The 12,926-nt window shown below is 37.9% G+C and overlaps 1 protein-coding gene across 2 annotated transcripts in view; it reads left to right on the forward strand.

The window, feature by feature from the left end:
* UTP4 (UTP4 small subunit processome component) overlaps positions 1-12,926 on the forward strand; it is a 32,768-nt gene that overhangs the window by 4,666 nt on the left and 15,176 nt on the right. Inside the window, exons 4-6 of one of the 2 annotated variants that reach the window (XM_065898914.1) lie at positions 5,026-5,110; positions 6,755-6,844; positions 9,778-9,989. In XM_065898914.1, the coding sequence (XP_065754986.1) occupies positions 5,026-5,110; positions 6,755-6,844; positions 9,778-9,989 (387 nt within the window). Of the gene's footprint in view, positions 1-5,025; positions 5,111-6,754; positions 6,845-9,777; positions 10,005-12,926 lie in introns of both variants that reach the window. The other variant, XM_065898913.1, reaches the window with a different exon arrangement.

Genomic DNA, 12,926 nt, shown 5'->3' on the forward strand with positions numbered 1-12,926 from the left:
GCAGAGGGCTATGTACCAGATGAAGGAACAAGATAAAACCCCAGAAAAACAACTAAATGAAGTGGAGATAGGCAACCTTCCAGAAAAAGAATTCAGAATAATGATAGTGAAGATGATCCAGGACCTCGGAAAAAGAATGGAGGCAAAGATTGAGAAGATGCAAGAAATGTTTAACAAAGACCTAGAATTAAAGAACAAACAAACAGAGATGAACAATACAATAACTGAAATGAAAACTACAGTAGAAGGAATCAATAGGAGAATAACTGAGGCAGAAGAACGGATAAGTGACCTGGAAGACACAATGGTGGAATTCACTGCTGCGGAACAGAATAAAGAAAAAAGAATGAAAAGAAATGAAGGCAGCCTGAGAGACCTCTGGGACAACATTAAACACAACAACATTCGCATGATAGGGGTCCCAGAAGGAGAAGAGAGAGAGAAAGGACCAGAGAAAATATTTGAAGAGATTATAGTCAAAAACTTCCCTAACATGGGAAAGGAAATAGCCACCCAAGTCCAGGAAGTGCAGAGTCCCATACAGGATAAACCCAGGGAGAAACACACCGAGACACATAGTAATTAAATTCGCCAAAATTAAAGACAAAGAAAAATTATTAAAAGCAGCAAGGGAAAAACGATAAATAACATTCAAGGGAACTCCCATAGGTTAACAGCTGATTTCTCAGCAGAAACTCTACATGCCAGAAGGGAGTCACATGATATACTTAAAGTGATGAAAGGGAAGAACCTACAACCAAGATTACTCTACCTGGCAAGGATCTCCTTCAGATTTATGGAGAAATCAAAAGCTTTACAGACAAGCAAAAGCTAAGAAAATTCACCACCAAACCAGCTCTACAACAAATGCTAAAGGAACTTCTCTAAGTGGGAAACACAAGAGAAGAAAAGGACCTACAAAAACAAACCCAAAATAATTCAGAAAATGGTCTTAGGAACATACATATTGATAATTACCTTAAATGTGAATGGATTAAGTGCTCCAACCAAAAGACACAGGCTTGCTGAATGGATACAAAAACAAGACCCATCTATATGCTGTCTACAAGAGACCCACTTCAGACCTAGGGACACATACAGACTGAAAGTGAGGGGATGGAAAAAGATATTCCATGCAAATGGAAATCAAAAGAAAGCCAGAGTAGCAATACTCATATCAGATAAAATAGACTTTAAAATAAAGAATGTTACAAGAGACAAGGAAGGACACTACATAATGATCAAGGGATCAATCCAAGAAGAAGATATAACAATTATAAATATATATGCACCCAACATAGGAGCACCTCAATACATAAGGCAACTGCTAACAGCTATAAAAGAGAAAATCGACAGTAACACTTTAACACCTCATTTACAACAATGGACAGATCATCCAAAATGAAAATAAATAAGGAAACAGAAGCTTTAAATGACACAATAGACCAGATAGATTTCATTGATATTTATAGGACATTCCATCCAAAAACAGTAGATTACACTTTCTTCTCAAGTGCACACGGAACATTCTCCAGGATAGATCACATCTTGGGTCACAAATCAAGCCTCAGTAAATTTAAGAAACTTGAAATCTTATCAAGTGTCTTTTCTGACCACAGTGCTATGAGATTAGAAATGAATTACAGGGAAAAAAACGTAAAAACACAAACACATGGAGGCTAAACAATACGTTACTAAATAACCAAGAGATCACTGAAGAAATCAAAGAGGAAATCAAAAAATATCTAGAGACAAATGACAATGAAAACACAATGATCCAAAACCTGTGGGATGCAGCAGAAGCAGTTCTAAGAGGGAAGTTTATAGCTATAGCTATACAAGTCTACCTCAAGAAACAAGAAAAATCTCAAACAATCTAACCTTACACCTAAAGCAACTAGAGAAAGAAGAACAAACATAACCCAAAGTTAGCAGAAGGAAACAAATCATAAAGATAAGAGCAGAAATAAATGAAATAGAAACAAAGAAAACAGTAGCAAAGATCAATAAAACTAAAAGCTGGTTCTTTGAGAAGATAAGCAAAATTGATAAACCATTAGCCAGACTCATCAAGAAAAAGGGGGAGAGGACTCAAATCAATAAAATTAGAAATGAAAAAGGAGAAGTTACAACACACCACAGAAATACAAAGCATCCTAAGAGACTACTACAAGCAACTCTATGCCAATAAAATGGACAACCTGGAAGAAATGGACAAATTCTTAGAAAGGTATAATCTCCAATACTGAACCAGGAAGAAATAGAAAATATGAACAGACCAGTCACAAGTAATGAAATTGAAACTGTGATTAAAAATCTTCCAACAAACAAAAGTCCAGGACCAGATGGCTTCACAGGTGAATTCTATCAAACATTTAGAGAAGAGCTAAAACCCATCCTTCTCAAACTCTTCCAAAAAATTGCAGAGGAAGGAACACTCCCAAACTCATTTTATGAGGCCACCATCACCCTAATACCATAACCAGACAAAGATACTACAAAAAAAGAAAATTACAGACCAATATTGCTGATGAATATAGATGTAAAAATCCTCAACAAAATACTAGCAAACAGAATCCAACAGCACATTAAAAGGATCATACACCACGATCAAGTGGTATTTATCCCAGGGATGCAAGGATTCTTCAGTATATGCAAATCAATCAATGTGATACACCATATTAACAAATTGAAGCAGAAAAACCATATGATCATCTCAATAGATGCAGAAAGATCTTTTGACAAAATTCAACACCCATTTATGATAAAAACTCTCCAGAAAGTGGGAATAGAGGGAACCTACCTCAACATAATAAAGGCCATATACACCCACAGCAAACATCATTCTCAATGGTGAAAAACTGAAAGCATTTCCTCTAAGATCAGGAACAAGACAAGGATGTGCACTCTCACCACTATTATTCAACATAGTGTTGCAAGTCCTAGCCTCGGCAATCAGAGAAGAAAAATAAAAGGAACAAATTGGAAAAGAAGAAGTAAAACTGTCACTGTTTGCAGATGACATGATACTATACATAGAGAATCCTAAAGGTGCCACCAGAAAACTACTAGAGCTAATCAATGAATTTGGTAAAGTTGCAGGATACAAAATTAATGCACAGAAATCTCTTGCATTCCTATACACTAATGATGAAAAATTTGAAAGAGAAATTAAGGAAACACTCCCATTTACCATTGCAACACAAAGAATAAAATACCTAGGAATAAACCTACCTAGAGAGACAAACAACCTGTATGCAGAAAACTATAAGACACTGATGAAAGAAATTAAAGATGATACCAACAGATGGAGAGTTATACTGTGTTCTTGGATTGGAAGAATCAATATCGTGAAAATGACTATACTACCCAAAGCAATCTACAGATTCAATGCAATCCCTATCGAATTACCAATGGCATTTTTTACGGAACTAGAACAAAAAATCTTAAAATTTGTATGGAGACACAAAAGACCCCGAATAGCCAAAGCAGTCTTGAGGGAAAAAAACGGAGCTGGAGGAATCAGACTCCCTGACTTCAGACTATACTATAAAGCTACAATAATCAAAACAGTATGGTACTGGCACAAAAACAGAAATATAGATCAATGGAACAAGATAGAAAGCCCAGAGATAAACCCACACACCTATGGTCAACTAATCTATGACAAAGGAGGCAAGGATATACAATGGAGAGACAGTCTCTTCAATAAGTGGTGTTGGGAAAACAGGACAGCTACATGTAAAAAAATGAAATTAGAACACTCCCTAACACCATACACAAAAATAAACTCAAAATGGATTAGAGACCTGTATGTAAGACTGGACACTATAAAACTCTTAAAGGAAAACATAGGAAGAACACTTTGACATAAATAACAGCAAGATCTTTTTTGATCCACCTCCTAGAGTAATGGAAATAAAACCAAAAATAAACAAATGGGACCTAATGAAACTTCAAATCTTTTGCCCAGCAAAGGAAACCATAAACAAGACAAAAAGACAACCCTCAGAATGGGAGAAAATATTTGCAAAAGAATAAATGGACAAAGGATTAATCTCCAAAATATATAAACAGCTCATGCAGCTCAATGTTAAAAAAATAAACAACCCGATCCAAAAATGGGCAGAAGACCTAAATAGACATTTCTCCAAAGAAGACATACAGATGGCCAAGAGGCACATGGAAAGCTGCTCAACATCACTAATTATTAGAGAAATGCAGATGAAAACTACAATGAGGTATCACCTCACACCAGTTAGAATGGGCATCATCAGAAAATCTACAAACAAATGCTGGAGAGGGTGTGGAGAAAAGGAACCCTCTTGCACTGTTGGTGGGAATGTATATTGATACAGCCACTATGGAGAACAGTATGGAGGTTCCTTAAAAAACTAAAAATAGAGCTACCATATGATCCTGCAATCCCACTGCTGGGCGTATATACCCAGAGAAAACCATAATTCAAAAAGACACATGTACCCCAATGTTCATTGCAGCACTATTTACAATAGCCAGGTCATGGAAGCAACCTAAATGTCCATCGAAGGAAAATGGATAAAGAAAATGTGGTACATATAGACAATGGAAAGACTCCCTCCCCCCGCTATTCTTACCATTAGACTGGGTACTTGCAGAGATTTAGTTTTCTGTGATGGATTTATGATTTTTTTTACATTTGTACTATTTTGTAATATCTTGACGTATCTCCATTTAGGTGACACAGTTAATGGGTCTTTTATTTAGGCCATGGGTGTCCAGCAGAGACATGCTGTGAAATCCTATTTCTCCTCCATGTCCTATTCAGGAATTGGGCCCCTAATTGGCCTGCTTTCTGGCTAGGACATGAGGACTGCCAGGAATACACTACCAGTTTCTTGATACCAGTACTTTTTCCCTCTCACAAACTATTTTTCTCTTTCAGAACAAGTGTTAGCTTGAAGGAGGAAATGTATATATTTGTAAATATATATATTTAGTTCTATAAAATGCTTTCTTTATTTTCTATCCCCTTTTCCATAATAGGTTGGCTGCGAAGATGGATCTGTGAAACTATTTCAGATCACCCCAGACAAAATCCAGTTTGAAAGAAATTTTGATCGTCAGAAAAGTAAGGGTTATTTGTGGTGAGGCAGTGAGTAGTCTTAACAAGAAGTTATATTTCTGTGCCACTGGGGATGGGGTATTTTCCCATGGGTCCAGGTAATATTTTATCTATATGCTAACTTTCTGTGAGTGCAGCGTATGTGCTAGATGCTGTCCTTAGCTCAGGTCCTCTCCACTGTGTAGCATAGCTATGATTCCCTGGTTAAGTAATAATACAGGAAGCTAGCAATCCAAAATAGGAAAATGAGTGTTTCTGTGTAAATCAATTTGTTAGTTCTCACTTATTTTTGTGAAGTTTTAACAAATGTGCATAAAGTCTCAGAACTCGGATTTTTCTTTAGGAGCTGTGGTTCTCAGTTCTGCTAGTACTTTCAAGTTGAATGGGGGAATTTTATAAATAATTGCCCCTGTTCCACCTGGACTGACTGACACTGACATCCAGAACAGAGCCTGGCAAACTATTTCTGTGAAGACACCAGCTAGTAAATATTGTAGGCTTTGCAGGCCCTATAGTCTCTGCCAACTCTTGTCATTATAGCACCGCAGTTGCCCTAGATAATACTTAACAAATGCTCATAGTTGTGCTCTGGTAAAACTTCATTTACAAAAACAGGTGGTGACCCCAGTTTGGCCTTTGGGCCACAGTTTGCTGACTCCTTTTCTATTATCCACTTTTTTTTTTTTTTTAACATCTTTATTGGAGTATAATTGTTTTACAGTGGTGTGTTAGTTTCTGTTTTATAACAAAGTGAATCAGCTATACATATATGTATATCCTCGTATCTCCTCCCTCTTGCGTCTCCCTCCCACCCTCCCTATCCCACCCTGACTCCTTTGCTAGAGAGTAGTGTCTGATGTGTTCTCTGTATCCAATAGTAATGTTTATCCTCTGCTAAGCAGATCCCTGTATTGTTTGTTTTTAATATCTCCAGGGTGTTCTTTTTTTAATTACAAAGGTGATATAATGCTTGGTAAAAATTTCATGCATTTAGCCAAGTGTGAAAGAGAAAATAAGTGTCTCATTTCACTCTGTAGGCAACATTTTGGAACTAATCTGGACTTGTTTGTATATTCAGATAGACAAATACATTCACAGGAGTGCTTGCACTTGGTTTTCAGCTTAGTTTTTCATTTGATGTATCACAGACATCTTTCTGTGTCAGTCATGCCAGTCTGCATGGCATTTCATTTTATGGTGTTCCATAATTTATTTAACCAAACTCCTATTGATGGATATTAATTTTGTTTTTACTACTATAGCCAGTGCTGTAATGAACATTCTTATATACACTTGGGCATTCCTGTAAATATTTATTTTTTGTTAAATTCCTAGTGCAATTACCATGCCAAATTTGCACGTTTAAATTTTGTTAGGTTACTACCAGATCACCTTCAAAAGGTTGTGCTTATCTACACTCCCATCAACCATTTATCCATTATTAAAAGTAAGTATCAAATATGTCATCGTGGGTCTCAGGGCAAAGTTGTCCCTCACCTGTTATAAAACAGTCCTTCGCAAGAGCGCAGTAGATGAACTTTAAGACTATAGAACGCTAGCCCTGTAGATCTTTGTGGAAGGAGAACTCAGTTACCCTTTGCTGTATATTTATGTGTATGTCACTTTCTCTTTTGTTGTACAACCCCCAAGGTCGAATCCTGAGCCTCAGCTGGCATCCCGCTGGTACCCACATTGCAGCTGGCTCCATAGACTACATTAGTGTGTTTGATGTCAAATCAGGTGACTGTTTTTCTCAGTTCATTTGGGGTGTGGGTCTTGTTTGTCAGAGCCACATTTCTGGGTTTCCAAAAGCTTGTGACCTTATGCTTTCATGAACCTTCTGAGATGTCACCATGAATTTCACTTCTTTCTTGGATTACTACTGCTGCTTTTAGGGGAATCTTGGTTCTTCAGTGGAATACAGTATTTTTCATCATAAGAATTCACACTAAAATTTGCCCTCAACCAGTGAGACATTTACTATGAGCAATCAGTAGAATACCTATTTATATATACCAGTTCTTTGTAAAAGTGGGTGTCTGTATTTGAGGAACGTAAGATCTTGGTAACATAGTTGGTGAGACTTGAGATCAGAAAGATAGAGAACAACGTGCTTCCTCTGTCCTTGGCCTAGAGAATTGGCTGATGGATTCCTTCAGTGAGGAGACTGACTTCAACTTGTTAGGTGGCTGTGTCTGTACTCCCCGCTAAGATGAGAGGAAACACAGGGCAGACATGTCGCCTTTTTCTTTTTCCTTAGTGCTTGAGCAAGTTTTTTATTATCAGTTACATGTGCATATAGTCAAAGAATTCCTTAAGGCTTGTTACAAAAGAGCAGGAGTCCCCCTCTATCCCTTCTCCCACTCCTCAAAGGCAGCCGCCTGCAACTCTTAGCTAATTCTTTTGGTATTTATCTTTATGCTATACATAGTATGCTTAAAATGCTTTATTTGTTTCAGTTTTAGCCCATTATTTATTGACTTCCACTATTTAACCCTCTTTCTCTGCCCTTTGCCACATGTAACAGTATTTCCTCCTGATCCTCCCAGTATGGTTATGTTCTCACTTTGTTCAGATTAGCAGTTGATGTTTTTATTCTTAGACTATATACATACAACTTGCATAGTAAATTTCTTTTCCTTTCCTGTATGCTTTTGGTTAATGCTGAGTGTCTGTCTCTGTCTCTCTCTCTTGTGTGTGTGTGAGTGTGTGTGAGATTGAGATATATATATATATATATATATCTCACTAATTCATCTCCACATTCTTCCAGTGTATGATTTAGGTTCAGCTACATCTGGGTTTTTTTTCTGTTTTTTTGTTTGTTTGTTAGTTTGTTTTGGGTTTTTTTGCGGGATCTTAGTTCCCCCACCAGGAATTGAACCTGGACCCCTGCAGTGAAAGTGCCAAGTTCTAACCACTGGATTGCCGGGGAATTCCCACATCTGGTTTTCTTTCTATCACTTTTATCTCCTTGAAGGTTTCTCTCCCAGAGCCTTCTGCCCTGCTCCAGCTTAGTGGAGCCAGTTTCTGGGCCTACTGCACAACTCTGAGATCTTGAACTCTGGTTTTTCAACCATTCTGGAGATCCCCTTTGCTTTATTCTCCAGTAGAGTTCCCTGTTGCCAAGTCATTCATTTTCTTAGTTTATCACTTTGTTTGATGGATCCTGAGAAAGGGTTTCTGAGAAAGAATTCTAGGTTGGAAATTATTTTTCCTTAGAATTTTGAAGCTGTGGTTCCACTGTCGTCCAGCTTCTAGTATTGTTATGGACTCTGATGCCTTTCTGAGAGTAGATCCTTTATGTAGGTTTTTGTGGTTGGTTTTTCCTGGGAGCTTTTAAGATCTTCCCTTTATCTTTACTGTTCTGAAATGTAATAATTATGTTTTTTGTTGTGTGGATCTGTTAACATCAATTGTATTGGACAACTTGGTAGGTTCCTTTAATCCAAAAACCCATGTTTTTCATTTCTGAGGAAAATTCTTATAATTATTTTGTAAAGGAATTTCTTTCCATTTTCTCCTTTCTGGAATTTTATTACTGGAATGTTGCCTCTTCTAATTTTCTTTCTTTCTTTTTTTCTTTTTCCCCCTTGTTATTTTTCATCTCTAGCTTCTTACTCTGCTTCCTGGGAGAGTTTGTCATTTTTATCTTTCAGTCCTTTTATTGAGGTTCTCATTTCCGCCATTCATTTCCAGAGTTCTTTTTTTGTTTCCTGAATGTTCTTTTTTACAGCATTCTCTTTTTGTTTCATTATACAGTATACTAACTCTTCTCCAAGACTATTCATGGTAATATTTGTGAAGTGTTCTTCGCCCTGGCTTGTTCACACCTTGTTGTTTATTTTTTTCTGGTCGTATATTGGGCCAGATATTTCATATTGAGGCTTTCCTCCCGTGTCTAGAGGTTCCTCTCATCACCACACGAGTGGTGCTGATCACATCTGAGCTTCATTGAGGAATGGTCTGGCTGGACTGTTAGCTTGGGGATGCTCTCAAGACAGGCTCTTTAGATCTTTTCTCTTGTGCTGGTCATATTTCTCAGAAATGTTTTTTGTTCTACCTGGTGACAACAAGCCCAGCCATCAGCATTCTAAGAAGAAAGCTGGTGTTCTCAATACAGAGTTATAACATTTCACTTAATCTGTGTTCCATGCATCACCTCTGTTTCCAGACTATCTGGAGTCACCAGTTGCTGAGTCTTCTGAGGATTCCATGGTATAAATCAGGTGGTTTCTTGGCTTTTCCTACTGCGGATTTGGGACTTAGTTTTAGGGTTCTACTAAGTCGGTTACTACTCCGTGTCTGCTTTCCAGTTCCCCAAATTTTGGCACTATTGTCTTCTCTCCCTTTCTCATGGGGATTTGGAAGGGAGCAGAGTGTAATGTGTGTGTGCAGTTGGCTGCTTTTCAGTGAAGCCTCAGATGTCTCGTTTCCATTTCACCTCTCCACCAAAAATTCCTTTTGTCTGCACCCCCCGCCCCCTACCACTGCCCTCCTTCTTCAGGGAACCATTTTGGTGTTCCAAAACTGAGTTCACCATAACCACTGTTTACTGGCTGTCTGTGGTCTGTGCTCAGGCAGCTGACTTACCAGATGCCTACCACAGGCAGCTTCTGAAGACTGAGGAGAAATAAGTGCCATTCACATGCGGGCTTTGCTTTCTTTTTCAGGGAGCGCTATTCATAAGATGCTTGTGGATAGGCAGTATATGGGTGTGTCTAAGCGGAAGTGTATCATATGGGGCGTGGCCTTCCTGTCCGATGGCACCGTCATAAGCGTGGACTCTGCTGGGAAGGTGCAGTTCTGGGACTCAGCTACCGGTACCCTTGTAAAGAATCATCTCATCGCAAATACTGACGTGCAGTCCATTGCCATATCTGATGTGAGTATAGTCCCTGTTTGAGCAGTTCCTGTACAACCTGGGGCATGAGTAGAGAAGGCCGTGTCAGTGGTGTGCCACAGACACTGTTCCCTAATCCTGAATGTTGTAGTGGAGGAAGATTGAGTTTAGGACAATGCATCTGAAAACCCACACAGTTTTCCTGAACACTTACTCTCCAACAGTTAGTTAGAGAATATTCTCTAAACGATTAGTTAGCAGAGAGGTTTTCTTCAGACACTCCCTGTCCCCAGTTAACCCCGTCTGATTGTAGGTGGGGCACAAGTATTCTAGAAGAATCTTGAGGAGTGCTATTTCCTCTCTCTGCCTGACCTGCTTCCTATCTTGGAACATTAGAAGGTAATTTTATAGTGATTTCGACACTACTGATTTTTCTCCTATTTGTATAGGAGTTAAAGCAGGTTTGTATTGAACATGTGTGCCTCTTGCCATCTTGTAACATGAATTCTTAATCAGAAACCTTTGGATATTTTAGCAATGAGGCACAGGAAGTGATTTTGAGGTTTGTTTTTTTTTAATGTTTATTGGAGTATAGTTGATTTACAATGTTGTGTTAGTTTCTGCTGTACGACAAAGTGAATCCGTTATACATACACATATATCCATTCTTTTCCCATATAAGTCATTACAGAGTATTGAGTAGAGTTCCCTATGCTATACACTAGGTCCTTATTAGTTATCTGTTTTATATATAGTAGTGTGTCTACGTCAATCCCAATCTCCTAATTTATCATCCCCACTCCCGCTTCTCTCCCCACCCCGTAACCATAAATTTGTTTTCTACATCTGCGACTTTGTTTCTGTTTTGTAAATAAGTTCATTTGTACCATTTTTTTAGATTCCACATGTAAGCGATATTATATGATATTTGTCTCTCTGTCTGAGCTTTGAGGTTTGTTGACTAGATCTTTTATCTTTACGTAATTAGTTTGAGTGTTGTTTTCTTACTTAAGTGTGTCTAGTGTAGAGATCACTCCTGCTTTCTTTTCTTGCCTATAAAATGTTCTATCCCATTCCACAGTTTTTCCATGAGAACAATTTGTTAGTGCTGAAGCCCTATAAAACATGTAGGTGTCACATATAAACTATAATAGAAGTCAAGGTTTAAATGAGTGGGAGGAATTTTCCTTTTAAAATAGAGTTTTGATCCAAAATGGTTGTAATTATTAGACAATAAGACTTAATTATTAAATTTAGTACTATTTAAAGTGTAATTATTTAAGGATTATGCACCTGTTCAAAGACCAAAGAAGATGTATATTTATTGCTATGGAACAATTTCCAGGATATATTGGTAAGGGGAAAAAGTAGAACAGTATTACAGTGTATAATGTAGTATATAATAGTGTATTAAGGAAAGATAGAGCAGATTTATATATTAGATATTTATATATGAGATATTCTAGGACTTCCCGGGTGGTCCAGTGGTTAAGACTCAGCGCTTCCATTGCAGGGGATGTGGGTTCAGTCGCTGGTCAGGGAACTAAGATCCTGCATGCTGTGTGGCATGGCTAAAAATAAAAGAGAAAAGAAAAGAAACAGATATTCTATGTGTATACAGTTTTGCTAGTATATACATAGAATATCTCTGGAAATATTGAAAATGCAAATAATGACAGTTTCTGGAAGAAAGTTTTTGGGGGGTAGGTGGAAGACAGCTGTAACTTGTACTGTGTACCACTTGATACTGTCTGATCTTCTACCTTGTGCCTATATTACTCTATTGCATTAAGTCTTAGATACAAATGATTGTAACATGTCATAATTTTGTTATCATGGGAAAGAAGAAATACTTTTATTAAACTATGACAGAGTGGTTTTTTAAATGTAAAATTCATATTTTATAAGCACATAATATAAGCTTTTATAACATAAACTGACACAATGCTTTTTTAAACATAAAATTTTATTTATTGAAGAGCTTCTTGAAGCTCTTGAAGAAATTTTCTTGAAGAAATTTTCTGTTATATCACTCTTACGCATATATAAACAGGAAAGTATGTGTGAAATAAAATGATAAGGGTATTCCTAGAACGTCTTCACATTCAGAGTTGGACTCTGAATCACTTGAACTCAGTTATTGGGGTCCATGTTTCTCACACATGCCTCCCAGCCATCCACAGTGTTGGTAGAAGATGCTCCAATATAGTCCCAAGATTTTCTTTTAGGCTTTTGACAACTGTTCTGCAAGTTGTTTTTGTTTTGTTTTGTTTTATTATTATTTGGCTGCATCGGGTCTTAGTTGCTGCCTGTGGGATCTTCATCATGGCCTGCGGGATCTTTCCTTGAGGCGCGTGGGATCTTTCCTTACAGCACACAGGCTCTTCATTGTGGCGTGCAGGCTTCTCTATTTGCGGTGCGGGCTTCTCTCTAGTTGTGGCGCGTGGGCTCTGTTGCCCCACGGCATGTGAGATCTTAGTTCCCCAGCCAGGGATCAAACCGCATCCCCTGCATTGGAAGGTGGATTCGTAATCACTGGGCCACGAGGGAAATCCGTATTCTGCAAGTTTTGATGTTCATTCTTTATCTGAAGATGTCACATAACACAGGTTGACAGATATAAATATTTTGATATCAGAGGTGTTAAGATGTGAGAAAATGTGTGCCTGAGAAGCAAGGGATTGTGGTACTGTTTTTTTTTTTTTTTTTTCAATTGAAACGTGCAATTGTACAAATTCCAGTCCTCAAAAATGCTTATCACAAACTCTGGAGTTGGGCAGAGTTGGGTTTGAATCCCAGTCATACCACTTAATAGTTACGTGTCTTCCTTGGGTAAGGTGCTTCTTTCTAAGTCTCAGTGTCTTCCTCTGTGAGAACAAGGAGGTTAGTAATACATGCTGCGTGGCGTCTGAGGAAAGATTAAATGGGTTGTGCTTGTAAAGTGCTAAGCAGAGTGTCTGGCACAGCGAGTGTGCTATT

This window comes from Phocoena phocoena, chromosome 20 (assembly GCF_963924675.1).
Source record: "Phocoena phocoena chromosome 20, mPhoPho1.1, whole genome shotgun sequence".
In the NCBI taxonomy this organism is placed as follows: Eukaryota; Metazoa; Chordata; class Mammalia; order Artiodactyla; family Phocoenidae; genus Phocoena; species Phocoena phocoena.